The sequence below is a fragment of the Venustampulla echinocandica genome (genome assembly GCF_003357145.1).
Source record: "Venustampulla echinocandica strain BP 5553 chromosome Unknown scaffold_1, whole genome shotgun sequence".
Lineage (NCBI taxonomy): Eukaryota > Fungi > Ascomycota > Leotiomycetes > Helotiales > Pleuroascaceae > Venustampulla > Venustampulla echinocandica.
Window position 1 is genome coordinate 48,695 of NW_022474206.1, and position 15,369 is coordinate 64,063.

The 15,369-nt window shown below is 47.9% G+C and overlaps 4 protein-coding genes across 4 annotated transcripts; 2 read left to right on the forward strand and 2 right to left on the reverse strand.

Moving 5' to 3' along the window:
* Positions 1-1,138: 1,138 nt before the first annotated feature.
* BP5553_02561 (uncharacterized protein) lies at positions 1,139-2,044 on the forward strand (the record flags this gene model as incomplete). Its single annotated transcript, XM_032011184.1, has 1 exon — positions 1,139-2,044. The coding sequence occupies one exon, from the start codon at positions 1,139-1,141 to the stop codon at positions 2,042-2,044; it is 906 nt and encodes a 301-aa protein (XP_031870877.1).
* Positions 2,045-2,970: 926 nt separating this feature from the next.
* Positions 2,971-3,955, reverse strand: BP5553_02562 (uncharacterized protein; the record flags this gene model as incomplete). Its single annotated transcript, XM_032011185.1, has 2 exons — positions 2,971-3,118; positions 3,168-3,955. The coding sequence occupies 2 exons, from the start codon at positions 3,953-3,955 to the stop codon at positions 2,971-2,973; spliced, it is 936 nt and encodes a 311-aa protein (XP_031870878.1).
* Positions 3,956-7,118: 3,163 nt separating this feature from the next.
* BP5553_02563 (Uncharacterized protein) lies at positions 7,119-7,808 on the forward strand (the record flags this gene model as incomplete). The annotated part of the gene is made up of 2 exons (XM_032011186.1): positions 7,119-7,294; positions 7,403-7,808. The coding sequence occupies 2 exons, from the start codon at positions 7,119-7,121 to the stop codon at positions 7,806-7,808; spliced, it is 582 nt and encodes a 193-aa protein (XP_031870879.1).
* A 1,197-nt stretch (positions 7,809-9,005) lies between these two features.
* On the reverse strand, positions 9,006-12,468 carry BP5553_02564 (Uncharacterized protein; the record flags this gene model as incomplete). Its single annotated transcript, XM_032011187.1, has 4 exons — positions 9,006-11,694; positions 11,765-11,859; positions 11,995-12,121; positions 12,179-12,468. The coding sequence occupies 4 exons, from the start codon at positions 12,466-12,468 to the stop codon at positions 9,006-9,008; spliced, it is 3,201 nt and encodes a 1,066-aa protein (XP_031870880.1).
* Positions 12,469-15,369: the final 2,901 nt, after the last annotated feature.

Below are 15,369 nucleotides of genomic sequence, written 5' to 3' on the forward strand. Positions count from 1 at the left end.
AAGATGACCGAAATTGTATTGTATACGACCTCTTGGGGTTCGAGCTGAGATTTGGCTCCGCAAAGAGACAATTTGTCTGTTATTCCGCTGGACCTTCTCGATGCCATGTTGTATTTTAGATGTCACAGGAGGTGCTCGCTAAGGCTAGACGCACCCCACTAAACCAGTACCTCTTATCTTATACCGTTTGCAAAGGGTCAAAACAGGGGTATCGAGTATATCAGCTTGCAATAACAAAGCGCGATGCATGACGGGTACTGAATCGATATGGGATTAGCCGTCCAAGGAGAGAAGCGAGGGATAGTGGTAGGCGCGTACCCGATAAGGTGTATTGTGAGGTTATTCGTGATTAGCGAAAGGGATAGAGTACGATGTTACGCTTGGGCTCGGCTAACGAGCGATTCTTGATGATAAGTGATTAGTAAAAGAAGGAAAAAGAAACGGGGCGTTCAAAGAGAAAAAATAGCAAAAGAAATATCTTCACGGAGCGTTGGATACCGAGAAACATCAGTTATCCTACCCACTAAGCCTCTGTTATCTCTAGCGGAGCGTCCAGGGTCATTCTAGGTATGTTAGCGGTGGCTTTTAACCACTACACCAACGCTTCCCAGTCGCCTGGCTACAATATATATTGATACCCAGGTAGAGGCGGTGAATATTCGACCGAGGGTTAGCCGAAAGCTGGCTCCCTTTTCGAATAGAAGCCGCTGGGGCCAGCGCGATTAGGTGGACGATCAATAAAGGCCAGCACATCACTCTTACTACAATGCTTTGTGATACCATAAGAAAATAAAGAAGCTACTTGCCCAGGCAAGCAGGACTTGCAAGTTTAAGGTTGTGGAGTACTACCTAAAATGAGAGATGTTGTTCCTTTTGACAACGATAAAACAGCGACAAGGAAGCAGGGATGAGGAGGATTATTTTTGCACAATAACTCTGTTGTTTTGAATAAACTAAGGATGGAAAGCTAGAATAGCCACGCATGAAAACAACGAATTCTTCACCAGCATATATGACTACTCTCGTCTGTTTATGTTTTTATTTCACCTGCCCTTTTCTTCTACAATTCTGCAGAACCGTCAATCAACTATAAGCCACCAGTTGCCAGAAAGACTCTTTTACGGATCCCCAGTTTAAGATGGAGGGAGTTGTGTATGATGGACAGGTGCCCCAAGGAGGGGATGATACGACAGCCATTGATGCTCTTGCAACCGTGTGTGTTCAGGAGGCATATAGGCTTCGAGAGAGTGAGGATACTACTAAGTTGAATGTCCTCGCATCCATGTGTGCGGATGCCCCACGAGCGGAGCCTGCTGCGCAACCCCAAGAGGATGATGTGGTGATGACGGACCTCCCTGACGACACAACGGCCAAAGTTGAGTACTTCGGCAAGGAAGCCAAAGAGGATGCGGATGGATCCAGTTCGGACGGGTACAACTCTGATGACACTTTTGTGGTTCAGCGTCCCTCAGAAGAAGTTCAACTTGCCCAACAGCAAGTTCACTATGCCCAAAATAGGGTCGTCTATACCAACGCGGAAGTGGACGGTTTCCAACAATTAGTTAATGCTGGCCAAGCGATACTTGTCCGTGCCGAAAAGCGCCTTGAATTTGACCAAGGTTCACTCGAAATTGCCAAAGCGGGACATAAAGTTGCCCAAGAGCAGCTTGAAAATGCCCAAGAAAAAGCCGACATGGTCATAACCGGAGCCGACGACGACGAGGACGAGGACAACACGCCAGATGAGGTCAAGGACCCTTGCCCCAGGTGTAATAAGCTAGTCAAGGACCTGGAAGCCCATATGGCGCTCGTCCACGGCAACTCACGGAAACTGAGACTGGAGGCGATGAGCCGTGCCACACGTGCAGTATTATCAGGCACTGCAGTCGATTACCCCTGCCCTTGGTGCAAGAATGTCTACAAGAACTCAACCAGTCTAGGGAAACATATGGCTTCCAAACATAGTTCCGGACCCCAGCAGCACCCCAATCAGGAAGCTCAGGGTCGGGCCCGTGGACATCAGCAGGATCTGAGCCGTGGCTGATCGATCAACTTGAGCATCATTATTAAGGGTACATATATACCCCCCAAGCACGCGAACTAGCTGGAGAATCAGACTGGATTCGCATTCTCTAGAATAATTAAGCGCAGCTTGGGAACAGAACTTGTACAATAGCGGGACATAAATAAGCCTGCATTAATTATCAATTTTTAATTAGTCAAAACGAAAACGATAGTCTTTTCCATAACACTAAACTAATGAGCCTAGCTCAACAATGATATAGACTATTTCCGTGAGACATAAAAACGTAAGCTTCAAGATCGTTTCTCTACAAACAAAAGACGACGCAAGCTTAAAACGAGTGCGGTTGCAACATGATGAATGGTACGACTAGCATTGTACAGTAATACGCGGGAGTAACGAGTTGAAGTGGACTTGAGGGAAGGATGAAACCCCCAACACTCACGACACTTGAAGGCGCCAACGAAGAAGTTGGGCTGAAATTTAAACAATGTGTATTTTAAGGTATATACTACACTATATCGTATCATTTTCCTTGCCTGGAATTTGGCCCCCCCAAGGCTCTTTATCAGGTTCCCATGGTGTGGTATCTACACCCTCCTTTCCAAAATGCAAATGCCTTAAGATACGCCATCCTAATCCCATATAGATAGTTCCTTCCAACTGTTCGCTATTATGTACAAGTATCGACTAAAGAAAACTCCGAATGGATGCAACCCGTCGCTCCGTTGGTATATATGCAGGGTATCGTGGTGTGTGATGCTGTCCTGTGTATGATGCGGTATCGTCTCATGTCGTATGCGATTTCCCTTTCTCATTGCCTGAATCTTTTGCCTCTCCTTTGTTCTCCAGCACCTGGTCCAATTCTTTGAAAACGCAGATCCTAGCGTTGTATGTTCTCCCCGCTTCCCTTCAAACGTGAGACCTGAGTCCAATCACTCGGCGGTTTATCCCAAAGCTCGGAGAAGATTTCCCAATCCAGTTTTCGCCATTACATCCCCTTGGAGACTGCGGGGGATATGTGCCCGAGCGGCCTTCGGGGAGGCACTTTCTTCTTCCTTAATCCATTCTTTCAGCTGGGGGTCCCAGATGTGCCTAGGATTCGTCAGTTTATATTCCAAAGAGGTAGAAGAGAAGGGCTTACCCCAAATGCTTAGTCTTGGTCAACGCCTGTGGTGAGTATTCCTCCATAAGGATCCTATCGAAGGAATATGGCACCTGCGCGGCAACGCCCTCAAACATCGTCTCGCGCAGCGGATACAGGTCCCTCGTTCGATATTTGTGGTAATTTTTGCAACTCCATATTCCAGGGTGCAGACTGGGATTCGTCTCCGAAAGCCCAGTAATATCGATGAACAATCCATTCCGGACGTCAATCCACCGCGCATCGATAACATTATGGCCGTTACCTCGGACTCGTTCGACAGCATTCGGATTTACGTCAAGCAAATATTGTCGTACCTCTTCAGTCCCATCCTCGTTGAGCACCGTGTAGTTGTGGAAGGTCATATTCATATTTTGGCCCAGCCATGTAAGCGTCGATCCCGAAACCTGCGTGTCCAGATCCCAATCCCAAGGCATGACCTTCCCGTTCCACCACCAGCCTAGCAAGGTGCCGTGCGCGATCCATGTATTCACATTATTCTCCCGGAAGACAGTCAAGTACGAGCGGATGAGATAGAGGAGTGTGTCGCCTCGGACTTCGTAGGATACCGGCTCGCCGGTGTAATATCGAATATCGTAATGCCCCAGATCATCCGTTCCCCCTGGCTCATGGAAATATTTAGTATCAACTGGTGGTGGTGGCTCCTCCTGTTCGGGCGCAGCTGGGGCATCGCCCTCTGGGGCATCCTCGGGCGAAGCAGTGGGCGCTGCTAGTATCGCGGGAAGGAAGACCGCATTGAGGGCCACGAAAAGTGGTATGAGTCTCATGATGGTGTCCTAGGGGGTGTTGATGTTGCAATTCGGCCTCGAGTCCTCCTTTGTTCAACCATACATCCAGATTGGTGTGGATATCGCCTAGACAGTAAATATATATATACCTCATATATATATTATTCCCCAGCACAGATAAGTCGAGAGATCCAAGTCGAGGAGCGAGAATACTTGTACTACTAGGTACGAGTGTTTGATATGGATGTTGGAATACCAAGACGCCAAGCAGTAACACAAACGAATAGCTTGGACATGCGGCTATCACTGAGTAAGGGATAAAGGAGTGGCACTTGAGGGAGACAGCAAGTCCTGAGTACAAACAACAAGGTATAATTGCAAAAACGAAGCGCGGGAGGAGGAGATATGTGTAGCCTTATGGTGGAAGTGCAGTGGCGGGCACGCAAAGACTTTCAAGGCTTTCAACACATGTCCCCGGAAACCCGATGCCGATCGGATGCCCTTGAAAACGCTTCCATCCTTCCTTCCCTGGAGGAGGGACATTGCACCTTGGGCCCGAAAGGTTTGGGGGGGCTTGGTACTTGGGACTTGGGAACTTACTCGTGGAGAGCCGCCGCAGACGGGATTAGATTGTCAGGTTCAGTGGTGCACAGTGCGACAGAGGACGGAGGCGATCCTTGCTAAAGCCTAAGGGTGGCGCCAATTCCAAGCGCCAAGGGACCGGAATCCTAAGAGGGATAAGCCATGTACGAAATGCGTCGCATCCTCTGTTGAACTACTTGACTAAGATGAAGTTGACTTACGTGTAGTACGGAGGTACTTGTGGCGTACTTTTTCGCTATGTGCTACTCTGTCCGTAAGTAAAGATGAACAAAACAAGGCCAGTGTTTCCACATAAGCCCACTTCTTACTATCATTCATGCTGTTACAGAGTACAGTACAGCTGCTACAAGTACGTAGTAGAGTACGTACCTGTGAAACTTGCACGATGCCGTCTGAAGTTGTCGACTGGCAACCCTGTTCCATCCAAAACCCCTGATTATCATTGTGGATGGCATACTACGTACTGCACACGTCCCTATTCCGTACTACGTACTACGTTTGCGTCGCATGCCAACTTGCTGCTTTGAGCAAACCATCCCGTTGGCTTTGCTTGATTGTTCTCCTTGTCCCCGCATCACTACGTATTCAACGTCTTTAATCTCATGAACCGGTTGTCGGCACCAGAAGCTGTCGTGTGCTGTCCCGATTTATTGGGTTGCGCGTCGATCGCCACCATTCTTATCCGGGCTTAGGAAGTACCATTCCGTACTTCGCACGTACATTACTACGTACAGTGCACATGTGAAGAGCGATGTATTTTGGTGTATTTTGTACGTACTCTCTCGCAGTAAGTACAGGATATAAGCCTCATTGAGCGACTCAAAGCCCCATTAAGCCCTGTTTTATTCTCTTCCGCTTTATGTAAGAGGCAATAAAGCAAATAACAACAGCCCCCCTTTAGGCTTTTAGCATAAAAATGTTTTAATCTTATTGGGGAATCCGGCGACGTCACGCGAAGCCAAGATGTATGGCATACGCGTCCTCGAGGGAGCCCCTGCAGCGCTTTGCCTTCCTCTAATCTGACGCCTCTTGGCTATGCGGGACAACGTCGCAAAACTTATCCTTTTGGCTGCTGTCAGCTGTTCCCAGCTTGTTCTCAGCCTCTCTTCCCAAGTTCTCACGCGACTCGACAAGTTTGGAGCCTTGGGGATTATGCGAATCGCACCCTCGTACTTGGCACCGGATCTTGCCCCTTTTGAATCGTTTCATGTGTAAAGAGGCAGTCTTATTATCAATATACTACCTAATTGTACGACGTACCCCCGTATAATACCTTGGTGACAGCTGGCCCCGGTTCCTCAGCCCGGTGTACCTGCACAGTAATAATAAACTATTGTTATCTCAGCATCGGATTATCCTTGGCTGCGGAGAAACGCCCCGGTTACCGTCCACATTCTTTATCTACCGAGCCCTCCGTCATCGAGCTAGGACGCTATCTGATGTTTCCCCAAGACTCCTTAAGGATAACTTGCACGCAGCTTCTAATTAACGAAGCTTAATTCCAAGCAACCATGACATGACACCTGTGGCGTAGGACTCCAAAAGGATGTAAGGAGCGGCCGGAAGTCGCTTCGTCCGGGCTGTGTCATTTCCACCCAACAAGCCGCAAAGTGCTTTATCCACACGATGATGCATGAACACTGTTCAGGATACCATAAATATTTGCGGATATTTTCCCGAGTCAAAACCCTCTGATTCCCTTCGGTGCTTGCTCTTACAGCGCCGGCATACCGTGAGGTCCTATGGGTGCCTTTTATTTGCTTGCACAGAGTACAATATAGTTCCGGTTTATGGTTCCGAGTCGATGTTCGAACGGTGAGGATGAAAGGGGAATGATTGGATAATTGGTCACATGATATCGGAGGTAAACTACTCGTAGCACGTGATATAGCTCTTTTTCGATCAATAGGAGGAGCCTCGGTAACTTCTGGCGCTCAACTCGGCACAGCGCGTTTCCTACATGATTCCCCTTGAACCGTTTGAAATACCTCCCCTACATATTGCATGTAGTTGAAACCGGAATAAGGACCTCCTAATAGCTGCATCCGATATCTCTCACTTCTCCACTCTCTTATATTCTTTCAGGTCGCAAGGGGCCACCTGTGCCAAGCCCAGACAACCTGCGGTACTTTCTCGCGGTTTTTCCCATCTTATATTCAGGAAGTCATAAAAGGGAGCCGCTAGGAGAGCCGAGGACGACGATATGGCTTCTAAGTCACGTGAGGAGGCGATGATAGCCGTAGAATCAATATTCGAACGGTATGTGTTATAGGTCCTTTCTTATGTCCGTCTAGTAATTTGTACATTTATTCTCACCGTTATCAGTTCCTCTTAGTATCCGTGTTTTTGCGTCAGTTATAAATTATCCATTCCCCTATCTATCTCCTCTCTACTCATATTTAAGTCTCGTATATAATCTTTTATCATCTCTAATACCTGTTTCCTCCGTCTTTCTTTAGCCAAGTTCTTCAAAATCTAGACTCTCCTCTAACACCCTTCATTTCCCCCATGAATATTTTGAACACCTAACTAACACCCACCTTTAAGCTACCACCTCATTTCCAAAAGCCGGAACGGCAGCTACTATGACCAACACATCATGGCAGGCTTAAAGCTAGTTGACGCGAGCCCTGAAGGTACGGCCGATTTCGAGTTCCTAATCGATGAGCGCTATATGAATATCAACGACGTCATGCATGGTGGCGCGGCGGGTGTTATTTTCGATATGTGTACTACGACTGCTTTGGGGCCGCTTTCGAGGCCAGGTTTCTGGGAGTATGTCTTATAATTTTTCGGTTATGTTTGGCTTTGGGATTGGTTCGAGGATTACAATTCAGACGCATAGAGGTGACTAGTGAGTAAATATTGATTTTTCTTGTTTAGGTTCCTAGGCGGCGTAACTCGAACGTTAAATATCAGCTATCTGCGTGCAATTCCCCTCGGTTGGTCCCTTCTCTCTTCTCCCTTTCCTCCAAAGCCCCCACTCTTACCATCCTTCCCTTCCCACTTATCTCACTCTGTCTCAACCAAATTAGGAACAACCGTCCGCCTCCATAGCGTGGTAACCCAAGCTGGTCGTACCATGGCCATGATCCGCGGTACCATGAGCAGTTTAGACGGCAAGACGATATATTGCACGTGCGAGCACCACAAAGTGCATATTCCAACGCCCGCAGAGCACTTGAAGCATAGGGTTGCGTGGGACGAACTCTGGGAGAAGGACGGGAAAAGGGTGGAGGGAGAGAATGAGCGGAAAGATAAGAATGGGGAACAGAAGGCAAAATTATGATATCTGAGATGTGGGTATTCCAATAGTAAAGATAATAGAAATCATAAATCTAGAAGGTATAGATCACTCTTTGTTAAGGGCTGTATTAGGATCAAATACTGTGCTTAAGGGTCAAAGTCTTATGCTGTCTAGTACGAAGTATATAGTGCTATAACACCTCCTAGCCGGAGCCGCCAAAGAGGACAGGAGTAAACGCCCTCTATTTGGTCAATTTTCGTTGCACATCGCACTTCGAGCTGAGACATTCAAACCACCTGGTCCAGGAGAGTAGCCAAATTTTCGTTGCATATCGTAGTAAGGATTGAGACATTCAAATCACTGTTTAAGGGAGTAACCAAGTTGTCGTTGCATCTCACAGCAGAGATTGAGACATTCAAATAGCAGTTTAAGAGTGCAACCAAGATTCGTTGCATATCGCACATTGGCGACAGTCAATCGGTCATATCACGAGACTTGGTCCAGTAGCCATGTTTTGTTGCATATCGCACTTTGGCGACGGGGTTTAAGCCGGTCAAATCAATTTAAAGCTGAGCTCAGAATGATTCAGGATGATTTAGACATTCAAGTTGAGTAAGACCTTCAGATTGTCCCGATTTGTGCTAGTCACAAACAAGTACGCAAGTTTTGTTGCATGTCGCACTTGAAATTGGAATTGGGACATTCGAATTGTTTTCGAATTGTTTTCGAATTGTTTTAGAGACGTTCAACTTAGCTTGCCTAATTAGGACGGGTAAGGCATGTCGCACATCACGAGGGAGAGGGTTGAGACATTCCACTTGCGTGGTTTTGATAGCCGTTTCTTCCTAATAGCGAGGGAAATGTAGACAGTACCATACCTAAATACCTGTAGCATACTTAGGATAGCTCAGTCCTGAAATTTGAGTGCCCGGGTAAATCTGCTATATCCCGTTGCTCTCCACACCGTAATCTCTCAACCTCGCTATCACATTCGAATCAAGGGTATTCGCACAAGTATAATAGAGTATATAGAACATAGTTTATCCAATCTTGCTATGTATTGTCCTTCGTCGCCTAATCGTTACCACATAAGCTCCCAAAAAATAACTTGCATAAAATTCCACCCTCCGTTTGTCAATTTATCATGCTCTGCATTTCCCTCTTCCATCCCTCTCAACACCCTCCTCCGGGCAAGCTATCTCACCATAGCTCCCGGTACTAACACCCCAGTATCACCATCTACACAGCGACACCGTCAATAATACTAGTATGGAGGCTAGTATTCCTGCCAGAATAGAGACCAAAGCGGCGCTTGATCGCTTTCCAGGATTCGATGCCCACCAGATAGATGACAAGACATGACACCACAATACCCCATTCCCATGTGATCCCCATGTGCTTGAAGACCACCTTGTTGACAACGGGGATATAGATGACCGGGAACGTAATAACGAATCCGGCTACCACGGCCCAGAATAGGAACCGGTTGTACCAGATCGCCTGAAAGACGGCGAATTTGCCACGGTAGCGGGTCGGGTCAAGGTTGAACAATGACCGACTGAAGTGCTTGACCTCCCATGCCGTGACTAATATGAGGAACGAAAGCACTGCGAAGACCGTCGCGCGAGCACGGAACACCACATCGCACGTGTCGTTATATTCCTCGTTACAATCATCGCCAAGATCTCCGCCGTTGGCGCCATAGACAACGACGGCGAAGGAGGCCAGGCAGAGGGAGCCCATGAGGGAGCCATACACCATTTTATCTATGATGAGCTCCTTTGTAAATATACCAACACGTAGAGAGTGTGGAGGACGCAACATAACATCTGACGTCTTCTCCTCCATCCCCAAGCCAAGTGCCAGGAAAGAGCTCGTGATCATATTGACCCAGAGAATCTCCAACGGACTAAGGGGGAACACGCTATTCCCACCGTCATCCCTAAACGCAAGTGCAATCAGCAGTAGGATGACTTGCGCGATGTTACAAACCAGGAGATGTAGAAGGAATTTTTGGATGTTGTCGAATAGTCGGCGGCCCTCTTCGACAGCTTTCACTATCGAGGCGAAGTTGTCGTCCGTTAATACCATATCTGCGGCTTCTTTGGCAACGTCGGACCCATTTAGGCCCATGGCGATACCAACATCTGCCCGTTTCAGAGCTGGAGCATCATTGACACCGTCACCAGTCATGACGCAGAAGGCACTGCGGCGGTGGAGAGCGTCTACCATGCGGACCTTTGTAGCTGGACTACAACGAGTCAACACTATAGGTAGAGCGTCTAGAGAGTCGATTTCCGCGTCAGAGAGCTCGTCGAACTGGCCACCTTGCATGACCAGAGTACTTTTATTTGTGGTAGTAAAGTCGAGAGCGTGTAGAAGACCGATTTCTTCTGAGATTGCAGTGGCAGTGTCGATATGATCACCGGTAAGCATATGTATGCTTATACCTGCCTGTTTACAGGCTGCAATAGCACCGGCGGTCTCGAGACGTGGAGGGTCATATAATCCAACCAGGCCAAGAAATTCGAGGTTGCTTTCAGTCCATTCTCTGCTAGCCACCTCGGAGGCAGACGAAGAATGGATAGATTTAGTAGCAATGCAGAGGACTCGCAAGCCCTCCTTAGCAAGCTCGCTCATTCGCTTCTCGATTTCAGCTTTCTCATTGGGCGAGGAGTTAATCAAGGGAAGGACAGCTTCGACAGCACCTTTGAGAAAAATATCGATAGTATCGGTAGCCTGGTTTCGGTAGGCAACTGACATGCGCTTGATGGCGGAATTGAAAGGATGCTCGGCGAAAAAAGCCACTTCACTGTTTGCGAGGATGTCGGTTTTGCCGTGGCCAAAGCCCATTGCGAGAACTTGGAGTGCGATATCTGTTGGTTCGCCAACCGCAGTCCAGGTCGAGGTTGCTTTTTCGTTGGTGCTCTGTCCGAGAGTGTTGTAGACAGTCGACAGATTGCACAGGGCGGTAGCATCCAAGAGTTTTGACAGCATCGGATTCAGTTCATCGGATTTGTCGATAGCCTTCTCGTCTAGCATAGCATGGCCACTGGATGGATCGAAGCTGTCAGTGGTACCATGGATGCAAAGGGTGCCCATTTCTGGGACCCAAACTTTGCGAGCAATCATCTTGCCTTGGGTCAAAGTCCCAGTTTTATCAGAACAGATATGGGTGATGCCACCTATTGCCTCCAGGGCTTGCATTCTCCTAACGATCACATTACCCTTAGCCATAGCTTTGATGCCAATGGCCAATGTGATTGTCAGGACCGCAATGAGAGATTCCGGGATAACTGCAACAGCGACACAGATGCCGTAGATGACAACCTCTCCTGAGAGGTCCCATTTGTTGACAGAGAAGACAATGAGAGCGAGAAGAATGGCCAGGCCGAAGAGGAGGATGGCAAACTTGCTCAAAGTGACTTGAAGAGGTGTGCCGACAAGGCCAAGAATGTTCTTGATACCAACCCAGAGTTTTTTGAAGAAACGGGTAAAGGCACTGCCCTCCTTGCTCGACTTACGGTCTTGAAGCATTTCAGCGATGCAGCCAACCTCGGTCTGCATGCCCGTGGAGATGACTACTCCGGTACCACGACCCTTAGTCACTGTAGTGGCAGAGTAGGCACAGTTAGTACGGTCTCCCAGTGAAATATCCCGCTGCTTCAAGATGATCTTTGGCGTCTTGATCACAGGTAACGACTCTCCAGTGAGCAGAGCCTCGTTGATCTCTAGATTGACACCATCGAAGATTCGAACATCAGCTGGGACGACGTCGCCGACAGATATCTGAACGACATCTCCGACGACAAGCGTCTCGGCCTTGATAGAATCAACTTTGCCTTGGTTTCGGACAACCTTGCAAGTGGGAGCGGCCAGTCCTTGGAGAGACTTCATAGTCTTCTCGGCCTGAAAATCCTGGGCGAACCTGGAAGCACGTGGTTAGTCTCTAGGTGTGGGGGTGGGATGGGAGGTTCAAGGGTATACATAAGACGTACCCAAGGATGATATTCAGAAGAATGACTGCTGAGATGACAGCACCTTCAATAAAGTCTAGTGTGCCATATGATAATGCCATAGCAAGTAAGAGGACCTTAGTGTTATTTCAGCACCCCATCACCATTTTTGCAACGATGTTGCACGGCATGCGTGCTCATCCGTTCAAAGCAAGAGGAATCAGAGTGCATTGTGTTGCGAAAAACTCCTTACGGGTTTTCTTTGGGCTTACAATGGTTAAACTATTGGAGACCTGTCTTAAGAGGATTTTCCACGGCGATACTCCCCCAACACTCTCAAGCTTGTTAGGGCCATACCGTTCAAGTCGAGCTGCCGCCTCCTTTCCATCGAGTCCATGTCTTGGGCGATGATTAGTGAGCGTCCAAAGGGTATTCAACTCGTAGCATATCACTCACTGAAGGTCGACATTGTGTTTGCTGGCAATGTGGCTGACATCGGTGGCGTGGGCGGACCTCGCGTCGCCATCCCAGTACTTCTCTGGAGATCTGGTCTCCCAGTCGATGGTCTCCCCGTCGGTGAGGGTATTGCTGAAACTAGATCCTGAGGACTGTAAAGAGTTGCTGATAGTTCCTGCGGCAACTGTTGGTTCTTTTGGGCCTTCAGCCCGATCAGGGTGAAAGGTAGCAGGTGGTGAGGGAAGGTTGTGCCATTCCTCAAGTACGGATGTAGATTTGGTAATAACCATTCAATAAGAAGGTGTGCACTGTAGAAGGGGAAAGGACGTTGAACGGCGAGGTGTTCAACGGCAGGAATGAATAGTAATGGGAGGTATAAGATACGACTTCAAGATGAAGTTGAGTATTGAAAGAGAAAGAGAAAGGAAGGGAGAAAGAAAGAGGGGTTGAGGGGAAGGGAGGATAGCAACATATGGCACAATTCCGGTACGTACCGTGGTACATCGTGGGTACCAAGGTGCTAGGTACGACTGACGGTGCAGAAGATAAGAGTACATTGGACAGTACATTCCCCGAGTACCTGTTATTTTGTCTTATTGTACATGTAAGGACGCAGGGACGTAGTCAGCTGGCGTTAGTCGCCTTGTCGCCAATGAGACCTTCGTTTGCTTCAAGGCCAAGCAAGCCTGGAACACAGCTTACTGGTGAATTGCACAATATGTGGCACGTAGTACGCGTGTTACAGTTTAGGGTACGAGTGACACAGAGTACACAGACATGCCTAGAGGTACCAAGATAGGTACCATACCTTATCTATAATTCGCTGTAGTACTCCACTATGTACTTGCGGAGTTTCCATCAATAGGCCCTCTATGAGTATTAATATTATATACCAGAGTCCTCCAAGAGCTCTTGTGCAATTCCAGAGCTAAGAAAGAGGAGGAAGGAAGACGAAGGAGGTCCTATCATCAGTACGATCGATAATCCGTACCCCAAGCCGATGTTATCCATTCAATCATTTTCCGGGATCGGACTCTCAGAGCAAGGAACCAAGCGGCCAAGAGCACTGCCACATCATGACCGCTCGACCTTGGCTAGTCGCCGAGACTGCATTCTGCTAGTTTACCACGCCTGCGTGTTCAGAACTTGAGCTTCAATTCGCTACGAAGGTACTTGGCAGCAACACTTTGCTGTGCTGTAACCACAGTGGCACAAAGAGGGAAAATACCTGGCCACAGTCTCATTCGCTCTCCGGGTCCTCCTGGATTGGCGCCAAGCGCACGCTCGATTTACAAATATATTTAATTCCAAAAGTCTTAGAAGCCTTTGCCAATAATTACGAGCTGAAGAGTCCAAGACTGGCACGGCCTTCTTGAATCTTGAGAAATACCGCTCCAACCAAGCACGAGCATTGATTACATCATGGGCTTCACTGCAAATACATATGACGAAAAGCTGGACAAGTGGCTTTCGTAGCTTACACCCTGACACGTGGTGGTCCCTCCAAAGCCGCAATGAAATATAAATTAGGGTTTGTTAGGGGATCTGGGAAGTAGAAGACAGACATACAAAGTCTAACATGGAGAACCGATTCTTCCTCCCAAGACCTCGGTAGCATCAAAGACATGGTTTTGATCATTCTGACCATGCTAGGTAACTTCAAGCTTTGCTCTGCTCATCATCTTGGGCCAAGCATTGCAAGCTGTTGATCTTATAAATGTAACCGGGTCGGGCCGGGACTTTTGTCTCCCCACGCTTCTATCCAAACTCTGGTATCAAATAGGATCTCTTGGCCATGTTATACGATCATGGAAATGGCAGGATATACATACCGAGTTCAACGTTGGAGGAGACCATGACGTTTTCTTAAGGGATAGCCTACCTGATCTTCCAACCGATCTATCGCTTTCGAATCGGAAACACTAATGCAACTTTCTCTTGAGGGGTCGACGCCGGCCCTTCATTGGGTCCAAATCAAGGCTGGCTTCGAGATTCTTGAGAATAAATAAAGAGGCCCCCTTTCCTGTGGGGATGAAGTTCGGTGGTTTTGATGTGCTTGCGAGCTTCGTTTGAGTTATCCAATTCGGCATTCGTTTGACAAAGCTCTGTGAACGCTTGACACTGAAACAAACACACTACCCACCACAAAGAGTCCAGAAAAAGTTAATACAATAACCAAGAGGTTATAAGGCACTTACATTACCCTTGGAGACCTATTGGGTCCTCTTGAGGGCAATTGACAATATTAAATACAAAAATAGTCGACATGCGATACTCCAGAGGGATGGGTGTGTAACATGTAACTAGGTCTCATCGCCCCGAAGAACAAGACGATAATTTTTAGATAGCTTTTCATTGGGTACTTATCTCAACGCTCCAGTGCTTAAACACATGGTGTTTGCGCAGTATGGTGCCGGTCTTCAGCTTCAGACTGCACTGCTTCCCGTAACAATAGCTATGTGCTGGAACGCCACCAAGTGCAAGTACCCGGCCCATAAAGAATGCAGAAATCGCAAGACGACCAACGCTCTATGCATTCGTATGGATCCCAAAGCAGTATAGTTCCCTGCATATAACGCCCATCCGACCAAACCTTAATGCAAATGCCACAGCCCATTACTTCCTTAACGTAACCTCATGAAAGCCTCAAAGTCGAATGTACACGTCCACACATGGTAGCCTCCATTCTCTCCGGCCTAGAAGGCTTCGTAGCCATTCCACCCCGATCCCGGTCCATTCCGTCCTCATGGCAAGCTTCCGCTTCGCCTCCTCAAGCGCAGTGCCAGCTAACGCCATGGCAGTATTATTCAATGCTCCAACATATATCGCGGCTTCATCCAGAGTCTGATTCGACAACGCAGAGGAGTTGGCCATCTCATTCGAAAGGACCGAAGGTTGCCGGGGCTCAAACCAGTTACTGCTGAAGTCGAAAAAGCAGTGGTCTGACCAGTGGCACGAGGAAGCGAAGAGGATAAGGAGGAGGAAGGAGCAGTAAACGCATGGTCGGTTCAAGAAATAGGTGCAGACGAAGAAAAGGAAGATGAAGATGGGCGAGGCGTTGGTTGGGATAAAGAGGAGGGGTAGCCAGCTAAACGGATCATTAGCATTTCGTACGAATGCAAGACATCAATAAGATAGCTGGTTAGGAATAGGAACATGCCTCCTTAAACAAAACATCGTATCTGTTTACA